This window comes from Barbus barbus, assembly GCF_936440315.1.
Source record: "Barbus barbus genome assembly, chromosome: 37".
Lineage (NCBI taxonomy): Eukaryota > Metazoa > Chordata > Actinopteri > Cypriniformes > Cyprinidae > Barbus > Barbus barbus.
In genome coordinates, this window is record NC_136715.1 from 11,273,118 (window position 1) to 11,293,287 (window position 20,170).

The 20,170-nt window shown below is 37.7% G+C and overlaps 1 protein-coding gene across 1 annotated transcript in view; it reads left to right on the top strand.

Moving 5' to 3' along the window:
• The window catches only part of LOC306856856 (eukaryotic translation initiation factor 4 gamma 3-like), a 52,755-nt gene extending 32,981 nt beyond the window's left edge, over nt 1–19,774 (top strand). The window contains exons 15-34 of the mRNA XM_079396365.1: nt 867–992; nt 1,847–1,996; nt 2,284–2,481; nt 2,622–2,768; nt 3,684–3,920; nt 6,889–6,993; nt 8,020–8,158; nt 11,184–11,287; nt 12,046–12,136; nt 12,243–12,363; nt 12,469–12,686; nt 12,801–12,919; nt 14,917–15,089; nt 15,187–15,312; nt 16,337–16,418; nt 16,620–16,718; nt 17,862–18,008; nt 18,112–18,193; nt 18,272–18,418; nt 18,500–19,774. Coding sequence (XP_079252491.1) covers nt 867–992; nt 1,847–1,996; nt 2,284–2,481; nt 2,622–2,768; nt 3,684–3,920; nt 6,889–6,993; nt 8,020–8,158; nt 11,184–11,287; nt 12,046–12,136; nt 12,243–12,363; nt 12,469–12,686; nt 12,801–12,919; nt 14,917–15,089; nt 15,187–15,312; nt 16,337–16,418; nt 16,620–16,718; nt 17,862–18,008; nt 18,112–18,193; nt 18,272–18,418; nt 18,500–18,681 — 2,793 coding nt within the window. The 3' untranslated portion in view covers nt 18,682–19,774. The remainder of the gene's footprint in view (nt 1–866; nt 993–1,846; nt 1,997–2,283; nt 2,482–2,621; nt 2,769–3,683; nt 3,921–6,888; nt 6,994–8,019; nt 8,159–11,183; nt 11,288–12,045; nt 12,137–12,242; nt 12,364–12,468; nt 12,687–12,800; nt 12,920–14,916; nt 15,090–15,186; nt 15,313–16,336; nt 16,419–16,619; nt 16,719–17,861; nt 18,009–18,111; nt 18,194–18,271; nt 18,419–18,499) is intronic.
• Nucleotides 19,775–20,170: the final 396 nt, after the last annotated feature.

Here is a 20,170-nt window from a genome sequence, read left to right on the forward strand (position 1 = left end):
TTTTGAAAACATGCCATAGTACATGTCTAATCAGTGTTATTATTCTCATAAATTTGCAAGGTAAATCTCAACCCATTTTGTACAATGTGAAATCCCGTAACCTGACTGCTCAGGTTTTCAGTCAAAAACGAATTCTTTGCCTACTTTCTTAAAAAACTGAAAAAGGGACATAACATTTTCCTCTAATGCTGCTTAAAACATGTAAAGTACAGTAATACAAGTATGCTCCCCTGACTTCTAAACTTCAGCTGAGCTGCACTGTTTAGCCATGAAACTCCCTTGACGTCCTGTTTCCATTAAAATTGCATTACGGTTATGTCATACTTGGCACTAGAAAATAAATGCCCTGCCCGTGTTCGATGCATGGTCTTAAACCTCAGTCTAATATATGAGAGCGTTTACAGCGAGTTTGTCATTGTCATTTGTATATGCTTTCTCAGTTACTGTTTCTGACAGCACCGGTTTCTGTTGTTCTGAACGTACACGCAATACTTTCAGTTTCCCATTTCAGTTCCTAGATTTTACTCTGCATGTGTACTTGGTCACATCTGTTTCTGGCTGTTCTTGTTCCCTCCGTCACAAGCTGACTGGAGCGTAAATTATTGAACATGTTGATATATAAATAACAAATGGAACTGGTCTCCATGGCAAATACTGTTTCCCCTCAGTGTTGTAGGGCAAGGGAAGGCTGGTCTCAAACCAGTTTCTCTCATACTGATTGTGATAAAGATACAAATAGGTACAGCTGGTCAAATATCAGCATAAGCAGGATGGGAGGGAGATCTGGTGTTTCATTCATGTCACAGCTCTATTTCTCACTGCGCCTCCTGCTGGAGAACTCATGGAAATGATCTTTTCTGTTTCAGATAAACCAAAACAAGCTGCCGCTGAGGTCTGTGGACCCCAGGTTGATTTCCAGGGGCACTCCCCAGGATTTCACTCCTGCTTTTGCTGATTTCAGCAGGCAGATGCCAGGAGGACATGGTGCTCCAGTGAGTTATTATAATGTAAATCATACTCCATTACAGACCAGAATACCAAAAACATCTAAGGTGTTCTCGCACAAAAACCCATGCAAGTATGATTAAGCAATTTGGGAGAACATTTAGCAGTTTGGTAGATAATGTATCCATTATTAAAAAAAAGACTTAGAATAAAACCTGGGTGCTTTCTTTCATTCTTTAGATTTTGGGGTGAGATCTAAGTAATTGTATTTTGCATAAAGCATTGGTCTCAAATTCAATTCCTGGAGGGCCGAAGCTCTGCAGAGTTTAGCTCTAACCAGCTCCAAATCACACCTGCTTGGAAGTTTCTAGTGATCCTGAAGAGCTTGATTAGCTGGATCAGGTGTGTTTGATTAGGGTTGGAGCTAAACTGTGCAGAGCTGTGGCCCTCCAGGAATTGAGTTTGAGACCAGTGGCATAAAGTAAATGAAGCCTTTTTTGGGGGGCCATTAAGTTTTTTTTTTTTTTTTTGCCTTATGACATTATTTTCATAACAATTAACCACATTTCCACCTGAATTATCATTACTGCATTAATGGAAAAATCATTACTATGAAAAAAAAAAGTCAAAATTTGTCAACTTTTAATTTTAGTATTACTGTTTTAATTTGTTTTAAAAACTAACTTTTGTAACATTATTTCACTGTAAAAACATGTAATGACTCAAAAAGTAAAACATCCACATATATTACTGTAATGTGAATTTGATGGTAAAATGTGCTTAATTTTATAAAATATAATATCTTATTTTTTCTTTTAATTCATATGTGAGTTTCACCCAGTCATTGCCTACATTTTACATCGTTATACTCTTCTTTTCTATCTGTACACTTTATCCAAAGCTTATAAACGTGCGGCGACTTCCACCACGCAAGATCATCGTAAACGTTTCTGTTAATGATGCCATTCAGCTCCAGAAGGCAGAGAATGCTTGGAAACCTGGGATGAAGAGAGAGAGTGTGATGGATGACCCAGAGGCCCTGCGAACCCAGGTGTGGATTCCTGCTCTTTTATTACTATTATCCATAAGTGTTTGAAACACTCACAGTAAAAGAAGCACTCAAGACGTCAAGAGATGCACACTTGAGATTGAATTAGATGGTTGTCACGTATAATGGCTTTTGTTCTTGTCAGGCACAAGGGTTTTGTTTGATGTTCTCACGTCCTTGAAGTCCTGATTTGTCATTTTAAGCAAAAGCATGTTTATTTTATCTGAAGGTCGTTTTGTTGATTTTGAACTGCAGTGTGTTGGCAATCTGTTGCTTTTCTGGCACTTCAGGAGTTGTTCCGAAAAGTTCGTAGCATTTTGAACAAGCTCACGCCCCAGATGTTCCATCAGCTGATGAAGCAGGTGACGGATCTCACGATCAACACAGAGGAGAGGCTGAAGGGAGTCATCGACCTTGTGTTTGAGAAGGCCATAGATGAGCCCAGCTTCTCTGTGGCCTACGCCAACATGTGTCGCTGCCTGGCTACGGTACATTTCATGCACTTTGGAGTTAACTGTGCATGGCGCGATTGTGAAATATCCATGTCTATTTTCTTTGTTATTTTGCCTCATATTATTCACTCTTAAGTATGTCATGGGTATTTCTTCCTCTTGTGATCCAATTGTAGCTAAAAGTGCCCACAGCAGACAAACCTCATACCACAGTAAACTTCCGGAAGCTGCTATTGAACCGCTGTCAGAAGGAATTCGAGAGGGACAAAGTGGACGACGTCGTACTTGAGAGAAAACAAAAGGAGCTGGACTCTGCCACATCAGTAATTATTCATCAATAATTATCAAGAATTCATTTAGACTTGCTCGTCTTTTTGACTTCTTGTCTCTAATGCCCATTTATGAACTATATTCACTAGGGATGGTCTGATCTACCTTTTTTGGCCTCCGATGCCGATTGGTGTTTAGTATTGGCCGATACAGAGACCGCGCAGCAGAGAAAAGACTTTACGTGAACTTTAATGTAAAGACCTCAATATTCATATGTACCTCACATTAATCTATCATATCGTAAGACTTGGAATATAGTACACAAAATCTTTATTGTGCTTTATAATGCTTTTATGCCTTTTGTGCGGCTTAACAGTAACACAGAATAGTACGCACAATATTGGAACTGTATCGGCTCTTTCTGACCAATACCCAATCTGGCAAAGAATGGCAATACCCAATATGAGTATCCCTAATATTCACGTGGCCAAATGTATTTAATAGAAAGTTCACCCAAAAATTCTAAATCTGTCAACCCAAATCATTTTATAATAAAAAGTGGTCAGTATGCAGCTGTTATTTTAGTGTTTTTTATAGAATACTAGCTTTAATATTATTTATTAATATTGTGAATTAGCTTTTATTTTTAATATTCATTTTATTTTTAGTTATAGCTTTGATTTAATTTTTGTTTTAGTAATTTCAGTACTTAAACTTACTTCAGTTTCTGGGCAACATTTCTCATTTTTATTTGATTTTCATCTAATATTTATATTTCAGTTTAATTTCAGTTACTAAAAAGAATTTCCATTTTAGTTGTAGTTAATAACAACGCTGTTTGTACATTCTTCAACATTTCTCTTTTTTGTGTTCCACTGAAAAAAAGAAAGGAATGACATTCATTTTTGGTTGCAGTATTCTTTATTGAAAGCATTAAGGTATTTATTTGCGACTCTATTTTTTTTTAGCCCACAGAAAGGGAAACACTGCAGGAGGAGCTAGAGGAGGCGAAGAACAAGGCCCGGCATCGCTCCACAGGAAATATCAAATTCATCGGTGAGCTGTTCAAGCTCAAGATGCTGACAGAGCCCATCATGCATGACTGTGTAGTGAAACTACTAAAAAACCATGACGACGAGAGCATAGAATGCCTCTGCAGGCTCCTCACTACCATCGGCAAAGACCTTGACTTCGAGAAAGCCAAGGTAACTTACCCAGCAGTTTGTTGTTATACATTCTGGAGCCGTATTGATTTGTATTTCTCAAGATCAGAGGTGAAAATTCCTTCGAAAGGGAAATTGGGAAGGCATAAAATATTTAGCTTTTTAAATCATCTAATATGACCATTATGGAAACTAGAACCACTGTAAAACCTCATCTCACTAATGGAAAAAGTATGGTCTACTTAGCAAACTACTGAAGAACTGACCTCTGAGACAGGAAGGTAACTACAAGTAGAGTCTGAAATTAACACTCATCAAGCACCAAATAAGATTACAAATTATTTTTGCCATGACATAGGGTAGATTTGTGAGGAATTGCAACATAATGCATGGTTTAAGTCAAATTGTAAGAGTAATAGTGTAACCCTCCCTAATGTAAATGACACAATTTAAATTAAAGACATACAAACCGTCTACTAAAGAAAACATTTTTGTGACTTGCACATCTTGTAATGACTTGTACCTTGGTGGAAAAAATTGCATTGTTTATGTAGGATGCTAAAGATCAAGTTTTATATGAACCCGCTAAATGGCTGGTAAATATTGACAAAACGTCAACTTCAAACAGATATTTTTAATTATTTTTTTTTTTTACGGGAAGGTATGTCATAAATCATGTGCAGATGTGCTTCTAATTTAATCAAAGAAAATTATTGGATATCCTAGAACAATTCAATGCCAGAATCTTGCAAATATTGGCAAATCCTGTAATTGGTTTTATCTTCGAAATGTACAGTTGTTTCCAACTAGACCTAATAAAATCTTTTTTTTTTTTCTTTTTTTTTTTCCACTGGACATTGCATAAATTCAGCCAATCAGACTAGTGCTTGACATTTTCAGAAAGCTTTTGATATTTTTGTGTCCGATATGCATTATATAAGGATTGGAGATTTATTTAGCACAAAAGGATTCTCAAAAGATGAATTCCTAACTAACCACATAATCACCGTTGTTTACTTGGCATTCCTTCAGCACGCCTCTGCTGTTTGTTGTCTGATAAAATAGGCTACTAATAAATCAATCCGGTACTCTGGAAAGGCAGCTCTCAGCAGGCCACTAGAGGTCATGCTGTAAGGTGTTAACTGATGCTCAAAGAGGAAGGGCAGGTTCTAATTGTTTTGTTTGTGTATTGTAGGAAAATAACTCGAAACAAGACCTTCTCGCCCATAGGGATCTCTGCAGCTCTGCTGGTGTTACGACTGTCATCTTAGATACTTCTCTGACAGCTGACATTCTTGTTCAGAAGCTCAATTTTGTATATTGTCAGTGGTGTGCTATGCATGAATTGTCACCAGTTTTCCCTTAAGCAAGACACCTAACACTATATTGCTTCAGGAGGATTTTCCCTGTAAGAATCATACCGCAAGTGGCTTTGAATAGAAGCGTCTAATTGGCTGCGTTCTGAATTAAATACTAGCTCAATACTTACTAAATACTACACAGTGTGACTGCATACTACCTAAAATTCTTTATACAGTACACTTACGTTCAAAATTTAGGGGTCAGTGAGATCCCGGCATTTTTGAAAGACATCTGAAAATACAGTAAAACACTTAGCATGTGAAATATTACATTACAGTTAAAATAGCTGTTTTAAAATTGAATGTATTTTAGAATGAATGTCATTAGCCATTAATCCAGTCTTCAGTCACTTGATATTTCAGAAATCATTCTAATATGCTGATTTGCTGCTAAAAAGCATTTCTTATTATTATCAGTGTTGAAAACTGTTGTGCTGCTTAGTATTTTTGTGAAAACTGGTACATTTTGTCAGGATTCTTTGGTGAATAGAAAGTTTAAAGGACCGTCTTTATTTGAAAGTGAAATATTTTTAACTATGTAAAAGTTTGAACTATTACTTTTAATAAGTTTAATAAATCATTGCGTATTAAAAAAATCTAAAAGAAGAAAACATTTTAATGATCTTAAACCTTTGAACTGTAGTGCAAGTGAAACGTTTAAAATTGTATAATGTTACGTTGCATTGAGTATCTTCTAAATAACATGCAGTAAATGAAATAACATTAGAATTGAAAATAGACGCTTTTTTAATGCAAGTTTACTGTAAATTAAATGGAAGATCTCATTTCATTGAACACATTTGCATTGTGGGAAATGGAATTACATCCAGTGTGCACTGTTGTGTACTGTACATTTTGGCAAATTTTGTATCTCAGTAATTTAAGCATAGAGAAAATGTTCATACAGTGAACATTATACATAGAATATACTGCAGCATTAGTGCAAGTATTATAGTATCCTATTCTCAAATTAGCTGTTTACTAAGACGGCCAGATCGTACTATTGTTTATGTGCAGTGGGCTTTGCAGTGCTTAGAGGGCACAGAGCTTTGACTGGAAAAGTCTCCCAGCGCAGCTCCTTATCATCATGGCATGACTGTGTAGCTTTGAGATTTTCATCTTTAATCTGATCGTAAGGATGTTGAAATGCCTTTGTCATTTGAAGTACTTAGTTGAAATGAAATTGTAGCTGTACAGTGGACTGAGCTGGGAAAATGTAATTTAAATATGCTGCAGTGCAAAGCAAAAGAATGAGGAATATTCAGGCATGGGGGTGAATATAATCTAAGCACTGTATACACACGCAGTCTAAATGTGTTCCAGCTGGGCCCAACAGACGCCCATAAACCCTGGAGCAAAGTGTTAGGCAAGAGGGTAGATGTTTTCTGTATCCTTGCTTTCTTTCTTGCTGACCTTGCGGCAGAAATTCAGGGAGTCGGGTCAGGAAATAGGTTCTGCATTTATTGACCTTATTGATTTAGGAGCAGTTCTTTACCTCAAACATTATTTTTAGATTTGCGATGGCTCCCTGTATGTCCTGTACCCCATAATGGATGGGTACAGGGAGATGTTGTGGTCGACATGGACACATGAACTCAGTATTTGATATTCAACTGATATGTTTTTCATCACTCTGTGTCCTTGAAAAGCCCCGTATGGACCAGTACTTCAACCAGATGGAGAAAATTGTCAAAGAGCGCAAGACATCGTCACGGATACGGTTCATGCTACAGGATGTGATAGATCTGAGACTGGTAAGTGCCATGGGGGATTGTGATTGTGTTTGTTTGTATGTGTTTGTTGAGAGAACGTACAGATAGCCATTGCCAGTTCTTTATAAAGGCCTGGTTTTCATACAAGTAACAGGGAGAAGCAAAAACATCTGTTTTTTTTCTCTTATTTATTATTTTTTTGTTTAATTAAAAACTTTATAATCTATAGTGCTTTAAGAGACACAAAAGTGTTTTGAATTTGTGACTTACTTGGGGTTTCTTTTATAATTATTGCAAATTGTGGTTTTGGGGTCAGTAAAATGTTTTAATGTTTCTGAAAGAAGTCTCCTATGCTCACCAAGGGTGCCTTTTTATTAAAAAAAAACAACAACAAAAAAACCTAGTGGTACAGTACAGTAAAAACAGTAATATGGTGGATTATTACGATTTAAAATGTATTCTTTACTGTAAATTTTGATCAATTTAATGCCTTCTTTAAAAAGTATTAATCTCTAATAGTAGCATTTTAGATCATTTTAAAATATATATAGAAATTATATAATTAATATATTAAAAGTTTTCATATAAAGTATTTAATAAAAACAATCATTGTAATTTATAGTAATATATAAATAATAATTTATATAATTTTAATTTAAATTAATACGTTTAAATGAATAATCATTTTAAATGTATTTTGTTTTAGAACCAGTGGAAAAAGGCTCAGAAACAGAAACACTGACTGAATTCAGTGGCCCAGAAACAGCCACAGATTAAATACAGTTTCAGCAAAGTCATAACTTTTGGCAAGTGGCATAGTTTAGCTTGGTGTCTCTCCCCTGCATTCCTCAGTTTTTGTATTATCTTTTGAGTGATAAAAAATGTGTGAGAGAGAAGAGACAAAAAGAGGAGGGATACTTCTTTCAACATTTTGAAGCCTTTATTGTATCCAATCCAGTGGTTTGTTGTTTTACATAGTTTCGAGTTAATTGTAATGTATTTCCCAGAATGACACTGATCCATTAATCATAGATATCTGATCTTTCTCTGATTATTTATATTGTCCAGCATAACTGGGTGTCTCGGAGAGCAGACCAGGGTCCTAAAACCATAGAGCAGATCCATAAAGAGGCCAAGATGGAGGAACAGGAAGAACAGAGGAAGGTTCATCAGCAGCTTCTGTCTAAGGACATAAAGAGGAGGCCAGGTGAGATCCACAGCATTTTAATGTGTTTCTCCTGCTATAGCAGGCCAACTACAGCGCCACCCAGAGGACAAAACCACATTTGAAGTTCCAGGTATACGCAGAGATGAGGTAATGAACATCAGAACATTAATGGGAACATGTTGTTCGGACAGCAGGCTTTGCAGACAGCAAACAGCTTGTTTGTAGAGGAGAACACACTAAAGGTTAACCAGCTTTGATTGCGCTTTTGGGTTTGTTTATGTGACAGTAACTTGACAGATTTCTTACCATTTTAAAGGGAAAAAAATCGAATTTGAAAAAGTTAGGAATATGACAGCTTGCGAGTACAGTGGGGAAAAAAATTATTTGATCCCTTGCTGGTTTTGTACGTTTGACCACTGACAAAGAAATTATCAGTCTATAATTTGAATGGTAGGTTTATTTGAACAGTGAGAGACAGAATAACAACAAAGAAATCCAGCAAAAACGCATTTCAAAAAGTTCTAAATTGATTTGCATTTTAATGAGTGAAATAAATATTTAATGCCCTATCAATCAGCAAGATTTCTGGCTTACAGGTGTCTTTTATACAGGTAAGGAGCTGAGATTAGGAGCACTCACTTAAAGGGAGTGCTCCTAATTTCAGTTTGTTACCTGTTTAAAAGACAACCTGTCCACAGAAGCAATCAATCAATCAGATTCCAAACTCTCCACCATGGCCAAGACCAAAGAGCTGTCCAAGGATGTCAGGGACAAGGTTGTAGACCTACACAAGGCTGGAGTGGGCTACAAGACCATCGCCAAGCAGCTTGGTGAGAAGGTGACAACAGTTGGTGCGATTTGTTCACAAATGGACGAAACACAAAATAGCTGTCAATCTCCCTCGGTCTGGGGCTCCATGCAAGATCTCACCTCGTGGAGTTTCAATGATCATGAGAACGGTGAGGAATCAGCCCAGAACTTCACCGGAGGGTCTTGTCAATGATCTCAAGGCAGCTGGGACCATAGTCACCAAGAAGACAATTGGTAACACACTACGCTGTGAAGGACTGAAATCCTGCAGTGCCTGCAAGGTCCCCCTGCTCAAGAAAGCACATGTACATGCCCGTCTGAAGTTTGGCAATGAACATCTGAATGATTCAGAGGAGTGAAAGTGTTGTGGTCAGATGAGACCAAAATCGAGCTCTTTGTCATCAACTCAACTCGCTGTGTTTGGAGGAGGAGGAATACTGCCTATGACCCCAAGAACACCATCCCCACTGTCAAACATGGAGGTGGAAACATTATGCTTTGGGGGTGTTTTTCTGCTAAGGGGACAGGACTGCACCGCATCAAAGGGACGATGGACGGGGTCATGTACCGTCAGGGCCAGGGCATTGAAGCCAACCAGGGTATTGAAAATGGGTCGTGGATGGGTATTCCAGCATGACAATGACCCCCGATGGCTCAAGAAGAAGCACATTAAGGTCCTGGAGGGGCCTAGCCAGTCTCCAGACCTTAAAGGAACACTCCACTTTTTTTGGAAATAGGCTCATTTTCCAACTCCCCAAGAGTTAAAAAGTTGAGTTTTACCGTTTTTGAATTCATTCAGCCGATCTCCGGGTTTGGCGGTAGCACTTTTAGCTTAGCTTAGCATAGATAATTGAATCAGATTAAACCATTAGCATCGCTCTCAAAAATTATATAATTTTCCTATTTAAAACTCGACTCTTCTGTACTTCCTAGCTGGGGACTACTTTCAGGTGCTGCGTAATATCATTGCGCCTGCTGCACCCACAGTACGGCAGCAAATTTCCTTGATTATTACGCCGGAATGGGAGTATAGTTCCTAGCCATATCAGCCTAGAAAATCACAACTTTTAATTTTCCGTCGGTCTTAGTGCACGATGTAACTACAGAAGAGTCAAGTTTTAAATAGGAAAATTATATAATTTTTGAGTGAGATGCTAATGGTCTAATCCGATTTAATGATCTATGCTAAGCTAAGCTAAAAGTGCTACCGCCAGACCCGGAGATCGGCTGAATGGATTCAAAAACAGTAAAACTCAACTGTTTATCTCTAGGGGAGTTGTAAAATGAGCCTATTTCCAAAAAAGTGGAGTGTTCCTTTAATCCCATAGAAAATCTGTGGAGGGAGCTGAAGGTTCGAGTTGCCAAATATCAGCCTCAAAACCTTAATGATTTGGAGAGGATCTGCAAAGAGGAGTGGGACAAAATCCCTCCTGAGATGTGTGCAAACCTGGTGGTCAACTACAAGAAACGTCTGACCTCTGTGATTGCCAACAAGGGTTTTGCGCACCAAGTACTAAGTCATGTTTTACGAAGGGGTCAAATATTTATTTGACTCATTAAAATGCAAATCAATTTATAACTATTTGAAATGCACTTTTCTGTATTTTTTGTTGTTATTCTGTCTCTCACTGTTCAAATAAACCTACCGTTAAAATTATAGTCTGATCATTTCTTTGTCAGTGGGAAACGTACAAAATCAGCAGGGGATCAAGTAATTTTTTTACCACTGTAAATAATGACAGAAATCAAATATTTGGGTGAGCTATGTTTAAAAGTTATATTTAAAGTTTCAAGAACTGAATTTTATGATTATATGATTATTATTTGTACTTTCTCAGCAATTACGAACTATTAAAGTATTTTAGAGATTCACAAATCTAGAAAAATGTGTATTCATTATAGAAATTTATTTTTTTACAATTTATAAAAGTCTAAATGACAGTACTAAAATTGTTTATTTTAAATAAAATTCAGGAAACGTTTTTCCAATAAAAATGACAGTTATTGAGGTGAAATAAGAAATATGCTTTGAATTAAGATTGAAAAGCACAAATAATTAAAAAACAAGTTGAAGAAAGAAATATATTTGGTATTGTGCAGAGGCCCCTTAGTGAGTTCTGGCCCCCCTGTTTGAGAGCCTCTTCTTTAAACACGTAATAAAGCCCTTGCCAATTCTAATTTCAGTGTTCAGTGGCTAATATAGGCTAGTGGTGATCTGTTGTGAAGTTATCCTGCCCTGTGTCTTTGGTTATAGATCAGAGAGATCAGCGCTCACAGAGGGACGAGACGTGGAACACTGTGCCCACTACTAAGAACAGCAGAACCATCGACCCCACAAAGATCCCCAAGATCTCCAAGGTGAAGATATGGTTCACTGCACAAACGCTTCATATTTCACACATAAAACCCATTTTCAAATGTGAATCTGAGGGTACAGTTGATTGAGGTAACACTGCCACCTGCTGATTATAATCACAATTGTTAAGTCCAGCCTCAGATGTCACGCCCACGGAAAGTTGGCTTAAATGTCTGATGCATATGGCATACTTTTCTAAAAACACTTCAGGAATGTTGAAGTCGTCATCTGACTGGTTGAATTAAACCGGATTTCCGGGAGACACGAGTGTCGCGTTTATTTTCAGTCCGCTGGGAAACAAAGGTGCCGTGGTGCTAAACCCCCTCACGAAAAAGAAGAATGCCATTGTGTTTACAAATGTGACGACAAACGCTTATCAGGGTCAACTAAACGCTGTATGAAATATTTAAATTTTGCGGCATAGAATCTTTAAAATACATCCGAGAGTTTCACACACCGGTTTGTTATTGTGACGACATTTCCACGCCCCGAAACCTGACGCTAATCGAAACAAACTATGATTGGTTGTTTGACATGTCAGTCAAACGGCCTCATGGGCGGGCCAATGAAATGAAAGCGGACATATATTCCAGACCTTCAGCCGTCAGTCTGAAGGTCTGGCTACGCGAGACTAGGTTGACATTGACTTGTGCTTTAACATTCAATGGTGAGTCATTTTAGCATCTGTGATGCAGTGATGAGGTAGTGTTACTCTTGTATCCTCTATGACCTCTGAATCCCAACCAATCCCCCATTATAGCCTCAAATCGATGAAAAGATCCAGCTGGGTCCGCGGGCTCAGATCAACTGGATAAAGGGCAGCAGTGGTGGAGCCAAAGCTAGTGACTCTGGTGAGGACCAGCATTCATGAATTTTAAATTGACTGCCCATTCAGTAAAGTTTAGATTACTGTTTTACATATTACATGTATGTATACCTCCATGCTCATATTTTCAGAGTTAACACGCTCTGCCAGTAGCACCCTGAACCGTTATTCAGCACTACAGTCATCCACGTCTCAGGCCAGCCCACCACCGGCCCAAACATCTGATTCCGATTCCAGACGCTCACTGGGAAGGTACTCTACATCTGAGAACAGATGAGCTACAAATACAAATGTAGAATTTAAATGTATAAAAGTTTGACATCTTTTAATGTGTCTTATTGTGTATGTCTCTACCAGTCGAGGCAGCACCGGTCGTGAATGCAGTGAAAAGCCAGTAAGTTTGGGGCCATCGCCACCGGTGCCCTTCAGCCGAGGTAGCAGCGCAAAGGAGCTAATGGGCGATGTGGCCCCTCAGGAAACATGGAGGGAGGTACCTGACTCACACCACACACCTCGCAAAGCCAGCATCTCAGAGGAGAAATGTGAAATAGAGAACAACAGAGCCACGGAGACATGTGAGGAAGGACACATGCTTACACTAGTGAACACATATACATTAAAGCTGCATTTTCAAAATATTTACTTGTGTACTAAACATATATATTCTAAATACTGAGCTTTCATTGCAGTGACATCTGAGCTGCCACAGGTCGCTGGTGTTTCAGAGAAGCCCATCCTGTCCGAAGAGGAGGTCGAGCGGAAGTCCAAATCCATCATTGATGAGTTTCTGCACATTAATGACTACAAGGTACATCACAGGACCCTAAAGCTGGTCACACACCGGACGAGAAGTGCAGCGCCGGCGCACACACCGGAGGCACCAATAGGCGTCTGTCCGCAGTGCCTAGCAACGATTCAAAACAATATAAAGGCGTGGCGTGAAGCAACGTGGCGCTGCGCTTCTCGTCCGGTGTGTGACCAGCTTAACACTAACCCATAAGTAACAAAAACTCCCAACATTTAAAAACAAACTACTGTTCAAAAGTTTGAGGTAACTACGAATTTTAATTATTTTATTTATTTATTTTTTTAAAGAAGAAATTAGCTTTTAGCATGGGTGCATTAAATTGATCAAAAGTGACAGTAAATACATTTATTACGTTACAATAAAATTATGTTTCACATAAACGCTGCTCTCTTGAAATTTGAAAAGAAGAAAAAGCGTTTCACGGTTTGGACGAAAATAACAAAAGCTTACCAATCCCAAACTTTTGAACTGTAATGTATTAATAAGTAGTAATATTTGGTATTAACATGATTCATGGGTTGAATTACATCTGTAATTTGCAAATGTTGACAAAACTGTCTATGGTATAAGTGGGATAATCTAGGCTAGGTGTGCATTTAAAATATTCAAAATATGAATAAAAACTATTATAGTATCTCAATGATTCTAAAATAACACTGCTTTTAAATAATATTTTTTAACATTTAATAAAAAAGTACAATATGCATTCTCACCAGCTTCCTTGTCACTATTACACTACAAGAACATTTTACCATATTTTTCAATCATTTATGTAAACAATCAGTTCAAAGGGGTCATATGACGTTGCTAAAAAGAACATTAGTTTGTGTATTTGGTGTAATGCCATGTGTTTATGCAGTTTAAGGTTCAAAAAACATTATTTTCCACATACTGTACATTATTTTTGCTCCTCTATGCCCCGCCTTTCTGAAACGTGCCGATTTTTACAAAGCTCATCGTTCTGAGAAGCGAGACGTGCTCTGATTGGCCAGCTATTCAGTGCGTTGTGATTGGCCGAATACCTCAAGTGTGTGATGGAAATGTTACGCGCCTTACCATATTGTGAGTCCGTGTCCCAGCACGACGACACAAAAACAATAAAACCCATTAATAATATCGTTATAAACGAGCCATTTGTTGCATCCAGTGGGGACATAATTACTGATTATAATGAATTATACTGTCTTTTTACGCGTTGCATTGCAGCATGCAGCATAAACATTACCATGTCTGCATTTGTGATCGGAGAAACGACAAACAACAAGCACTACTCTACACTGCTCAAAACTCACGTTTGAATCGTCAGTGGCAGAAACGTACTTACAGGCTGTGAGTCAGAAGCGCCAGACTGTCCTTGCAAAGTTGGAATTGCCCCACTTTATAGAAACAGCCTTTAAACAAGCCAGCATTGTAGGCTACTCTTCCAGGTTCAGGAAATAGTCCTCAGAAAAATGCGCTGCACACACTCTAATATTTGGGTTGAACTGGTGTTGTAACTACAACTTAACCACTGATTTTTAGTTGTGTCCTCTTTTGGAAACCCAAACAAAGGACGTTCACAACAAAACGGCAGCAACAATACTAAAGCGAGAATAATAGTTCTGCCTTCTTTCATTGAGTATACATTTTGCAAATCTTCCCACACCGTGACGTAGACATGTGGGGGCGTGTTTGAATGAGCCGTTTTAGGGGGGCGTGGCAGAGTCTTTTATAAAGAATATCTCTTTGGTTTTGAGACTTTAGTCTTTGCAGCTTCAGGGATCTCATTTATGCATAAACAGCTTGTAACACTCCAAAGAGAAAGGAAAACTTGAAATTGCATCATATGACGCCTTTAAAACAACACACACAACTTTTGTCTATGTATGTGTGTGCCTACCATCATACAGCTTTTCATTATTGCGTTTGATTAAGTATGTGTAAAATAACTTGCTGTGTGATTGTTTGTCAGTACTGTAAACCATTTGAATGTGTGTTGTGTCTGTTTATATGTGCAGGAGGCAGTGCAGTGTGTAATGGAGATGGATCAGCCCTCTCTGCTGTTTGTGTTTGTGCGCATGGGTCTGGAGTGCACACTGGAGCGCAGCCAGAAAGCCAGAGAGCACATGGGACTGCTCTACTTTCAGCTTATTCAGAAGGGCATCATACCCCATTCCCAGCTCTACAAAGGGTGAGCACACACACATTAAGATCAAATGTATCTATTAGTATTTTTAATACTATGATAGTAAAGCACTGTGGTTTGTCCCCGTCTCTTGGCTCTGTAGGTTTTCAGAGATGCTGGAGCAGGCTGATGATATGGCCATAGATGTTCCCTTCATTTGGCTTTACCTGGCTGAGCTGCTCAGCCCTTTGCTGAGAGAGAGAGGAATCAGTATGAGAGAGCTGTTCAGGTCAGGATTCCATTGGTCATGACAGACACTGAAAAAGAAAGGCCTTATGAGTTCTGTTTGGTGCTTTTGTGTCATTTGTGATTTAAAAGGACATTCCACCCCTAAAAACCTATTTCATGTTGTCCTTGATTAATAGATGGATGTTCTTTTGAGGTGGAATCTCCTTTCAAAGGATGATTTAAGAAATGCATGTACTGTTAAAGCTCCAGCACAAGGTCAAGATATTATTCATATTATAAAACAACGCTGCCCTTCAATTTATATTAATAAAAGAGCTTCGCTACTGAATCTCTACATTATATTTCTCTATCTCTCTCACACGCTATTTACTTATTCATTAAAATAAATGAAATATTTAAAGCAGGCAGAATGGTAGTTCTAACGAGCCGTAACTGATGAAAATAACCACCATTTTTCCCCTTCTGGTTAAACATTGCGCTGCAAACATTAATGGCAACTTTAGTTTGTAAATGCTGGCAGATGACCAGCTAGATGGTATGAGCAGGAAAATTTAAATATTAAAAATATTAATAAAAACAGTATCTCATAGTGATTCAAAAATAACACTGCTTTTAAATAATATTTTTTAACATCTAATCAAAAAGCATCCTCAGCTACCTTGTCACTATAACGCTACAAGAACATTGTATCTTTTTTTCAATTTATGTAAAAATTCAGTTTAAAGCAACACACACAACTTTCGTAAACAAGAATATCAAAAGGTGGGCTGCATCCAAAGCAGGTTGAGCAGTCAGAAATGTTGCAGTTTTGTAAAAAAAAAAATTAAAGTTGATATGGATATTGGATTGTGATTTGAGACTGGTATTCTGACTAAGCAGGACTACAGAATTCAGTACTAAAAATAAAAAATGTTGGACACATCTCATTTTATTGGGTCTATGACTTCTGGGGCTTTAACAGTTTGGCAGTGCACAGTAGTTGCAGTCATTCCAGGTCCTTGCAGGCTCCAGCTGTCATAGTGATTCAGTTTAGCATCTAATGGAGATTTGTTTTGTTTCTGCAGTGAGTTAAGTAAACCGCTACTCCCTGTGGGAAGAGCTGCCATCTTATTTTCTGAAATACTGCACCTACTATGCAAACAAATGGTAAGCTTAACTTTTGTTGACATGGTGTTTAGAGCATTGAGATCATCTTTATCAAGTTGTCATCTGAGGTTTCGTGCTCCTGCGTGATGCTTTTCATGCATAGACACCTCTATAACAGGAGCAATATGCAGTAAAGTAGCTTTGTGTGTTGTTTTGGGTTCTGTGAGTTTGTGTGTTTACATGCGTCTGATTGTGCTACAGAGCCATTGGAAAGTTGGAGATTTGTGGAGAGAGTCTGGGCTGAACTGGGCCGACTTCCTGCCTGAGGGAGAACATCTTCCTACCTTCATCTCACAACAGGTGAGAATGTAGCCTGAACCCCCGACCCAGATACAAATTTCAACTAACTAGACATAGCAACATTTATAAATGAAGTACATTTTTTGAATCGCAGTAGTTCAGCGGTGTTCAAATTTTTCAAAAACCAGTGTCAGCTCTATTTTTATGTTTAGCATTAGAAATGATTATTTATTTTAGTGAATTACTTTGTTTAAATGCTAATTTGAAATAAATCACTAATGTGCATAATAATAAAAAAATTAAATGATCATTGTTGTTGGTGCTGTTCTCATTGCTTTTGTGCTAGATACTACTGTTGAAAAGTTTGGCCGCAGTAACATTTCTTTTTAAGCAATGTAATACTTTATTCAGCAAGGACGCAAGACCTTTATAATGTTACAAAAGATTCCGGTAACACTTTACTTAAAGCCTTCATGTATAATGCATTATAAATGGTTATTAAAGGGTAAAATGCATTGGAATTATTCATAATGTGCATTGTAATACATTATATCTTGTCGTAAATAATATAACTGAATTTAAAATACATAGTGTGACAATGAATTGCTAAGTGTTATATAGTGGTTACAATTATTCATGAGATTGTGCAGTGCATTATAAGGTGCATTACAAGGCATAATTAATGCATTAAAACTACTTGTATAATGCATTATACATAAAGGCTTTAAGTGAAGTGATACCAAGATTTATTTTTCAAATAAATGCTGATGGGGGGGGGTCATTGTTTTTACAAAGATATTAAGAAACCCTCCTGTTTTCAATGTTAATAATAAGAACAAATGTTCCTTGAGAAGCAAATCAGCTTGTTAGAATGATTTCTTAAGGATCATGTGACACTGAAGACTGGAGTAATGGCTGCTCAAAATGCCATCACAAGAATAAATTACATCTTAAAATGTATTAAAATAAAATATATATATATATATATTTTAAATTGTAATATTTAGCATTTTTGAGTTTTTACTGGATTCTTTGATCACATAAATGCAGCATTGTAGAACGTAAGAGACTTTTAACAAAAACATGAAAAAAAAAATCTATGGTAGCATAGCTACTTTAAAACAACTTCTAAAACAGTACGAAAAAAGATGCTCTAGATAGAACACAAAATCAAGCAGTCGTGTTCTTTTCCTCTTTTTCCAGAAGTTAGAGTTCACTGTGTCAGACGTCTCCCCGGTGTCCCCGGCCACAGCTAAACCCAGCCTCAGTCCTGAGGAGCTCTTTAAACAGTTGGAGCACCTCCTGCAGGAAGACATGGCTAGTGATGAACAGATCTTCGACTGGGTCGAGGTGAGACTGATTCCATGGATCTCTCTTATATTGATCAAGCAGTTCCGCAAAGCCAAAATTCAAGTGTATGAAACGTTTTAAAAAAATCAGCTTTTCTTTTCAGGCTAATTTGGACGAATCTCAAATGAGTTCCTCTCCATTTTTGAGAGCTTTAATGACAGCTGTTTGTAAAGCAGCAGTTAAAGGTGAGCAAACTACTTGCACTTAAACGGCTTCATCTCCATCTTCCCTTTACCAGTTACTTTCATCTTTTTCTACTCCAGATGAAAGCACATCCTGTAGAGTGGACACTGCTATCATCCAGAGACGCCTGCCTATATTACATAAGTACCTTAACGCGGACACCGAGCGGCAGCTGCAAGCACTTTATGCTCTTCAGTCTTTGATTGTCGCCCTGGATCAACCACCCAGTATGTAGCAGATGCAAATAAAGATGCCAAACTAAACGAATGATTTTGAGGATTGTAATTTTTATCTACTTCTATTTGCAGATCTACTCCGAATGTTTTTCGACTGTCTTTACGATGAGGACGTTATTTCAGAGGACGCTTTCTATCAGTGGGAAACGAGTAAAGACCCAGCGGAACAGCAGGGAAAAGGCGTAGCGTTGAAGTCGGTCACCGCTTTCTTCACTTGGTTACGCGAGGCGGAGGAGGAATCTGAGGATAATTGACATAAGCAGGTGGCTGACGCTCAGAGGCCCCTACTGACACAAACAAAAAATGCTTTGAAACGCTGGCCAACTTGAGCTGCAACTCTCTACGAAACAGAGGGAACACTAAATACTTGTATCATATATATATAGAAAATATTTTTGTTTTAAATTTTGACTTTTTTTTTCTTTTGTTACTTTTAAAAGAAGAAACTTAAGATAGGTTCTGAACTCTTTAATTTATTATTTTTTTAAGATACTGCAAGTATGGAGTTCTATTTAACATTTGCAGGCGAAAAAGAACATTGATAGAAATAACATGTATCATAACAGTAATATTAATTTTGATTAAATGTGTCAGCAGCCTCCCTGGATTCACGTGATTCGCTTCAAAACAAATAAAATATTTCCTCAGGGAAAAAAAAAAAAAAAATGCATAACAATTTTGGTTCAAGGTGGGGGATGGTTCAGGATTGGCTGATGTTGCTTAAGTTTCAGGCTATTTGGAGAAACACCGGCCACTGGTTCTTCTGCTTCGGCTTTTGCTCAACAGACTTTCCAAATAACATGGGAAACAGAGTAAAAATGAATATGCATCCTGAATGGAATAAAAATTCCAACATCATCAAATACCTGTATGCATTGAAGGTGTAGTGCAAACACTAATGCAAGTCAGAAAAATGCCAGGATTGCTCCGTGTACTTGTAATGAAGAACTACAGAGGAAATGAAAAGCTTGTAAATACATTAAAGAGAAAAATGGGATTTAAAAATGACCCTGATGGTGTGCCGTTTGTCTTTGGAGAGAAATTTACAGCATTTTGCTAATATACCAGCTCCATCTTGAACGGATTATTTGTTGTTGTTGGTTTTTTTAATTGAATTGATTTTTATTTTATCTCTTTTAGCCTGTTTTCTGATTATTTGTTTGTAAAAAGTGTATAGGGTCGCTAGAGACCCGAGGTATGTAAATATGTAAGTATTTTTTCATCTGATGTCTCAATATGTACAATGCATGTTTTTTTCCTCAAGGTGGCCCTGTTTGCTACACAATGCTGAAGTGGTGTTTCACTCATAATTACCTCAGGCATAAAACAAACGAATATCATCAGCAAAAACTGAATTGGTTTGAATAGCTTTACTGCAGAGCATTACTATACGCAATGAAATATACATATCACTGCCATTTGATGCTGGATGTAGTGAATAAGCTGCCACTGATCAAAATATTGAATATGAAGTCATTGAAAACGATCGTTTTGAGAATATGTTTGAGATCGCGAATATGAGGCAGATGCTGAAGTGCGCTCTGACGAAGACAGCGATGGTAAAATCCCCTTTTTAAGTTTCAAAAGGTAACGAAATATGCTTTATTTTATAATATCAAGAGAGTTTTTTTGCTATTAGCTTTGTTAGAGGTCCTTCATCGGACTCACGCGCGTTGCCACGGTTACGCGTCTGGCCCAAAGTTAACGTCCGTTCTGTGTTTGTTTATGGTTCTGGAAAAAGGA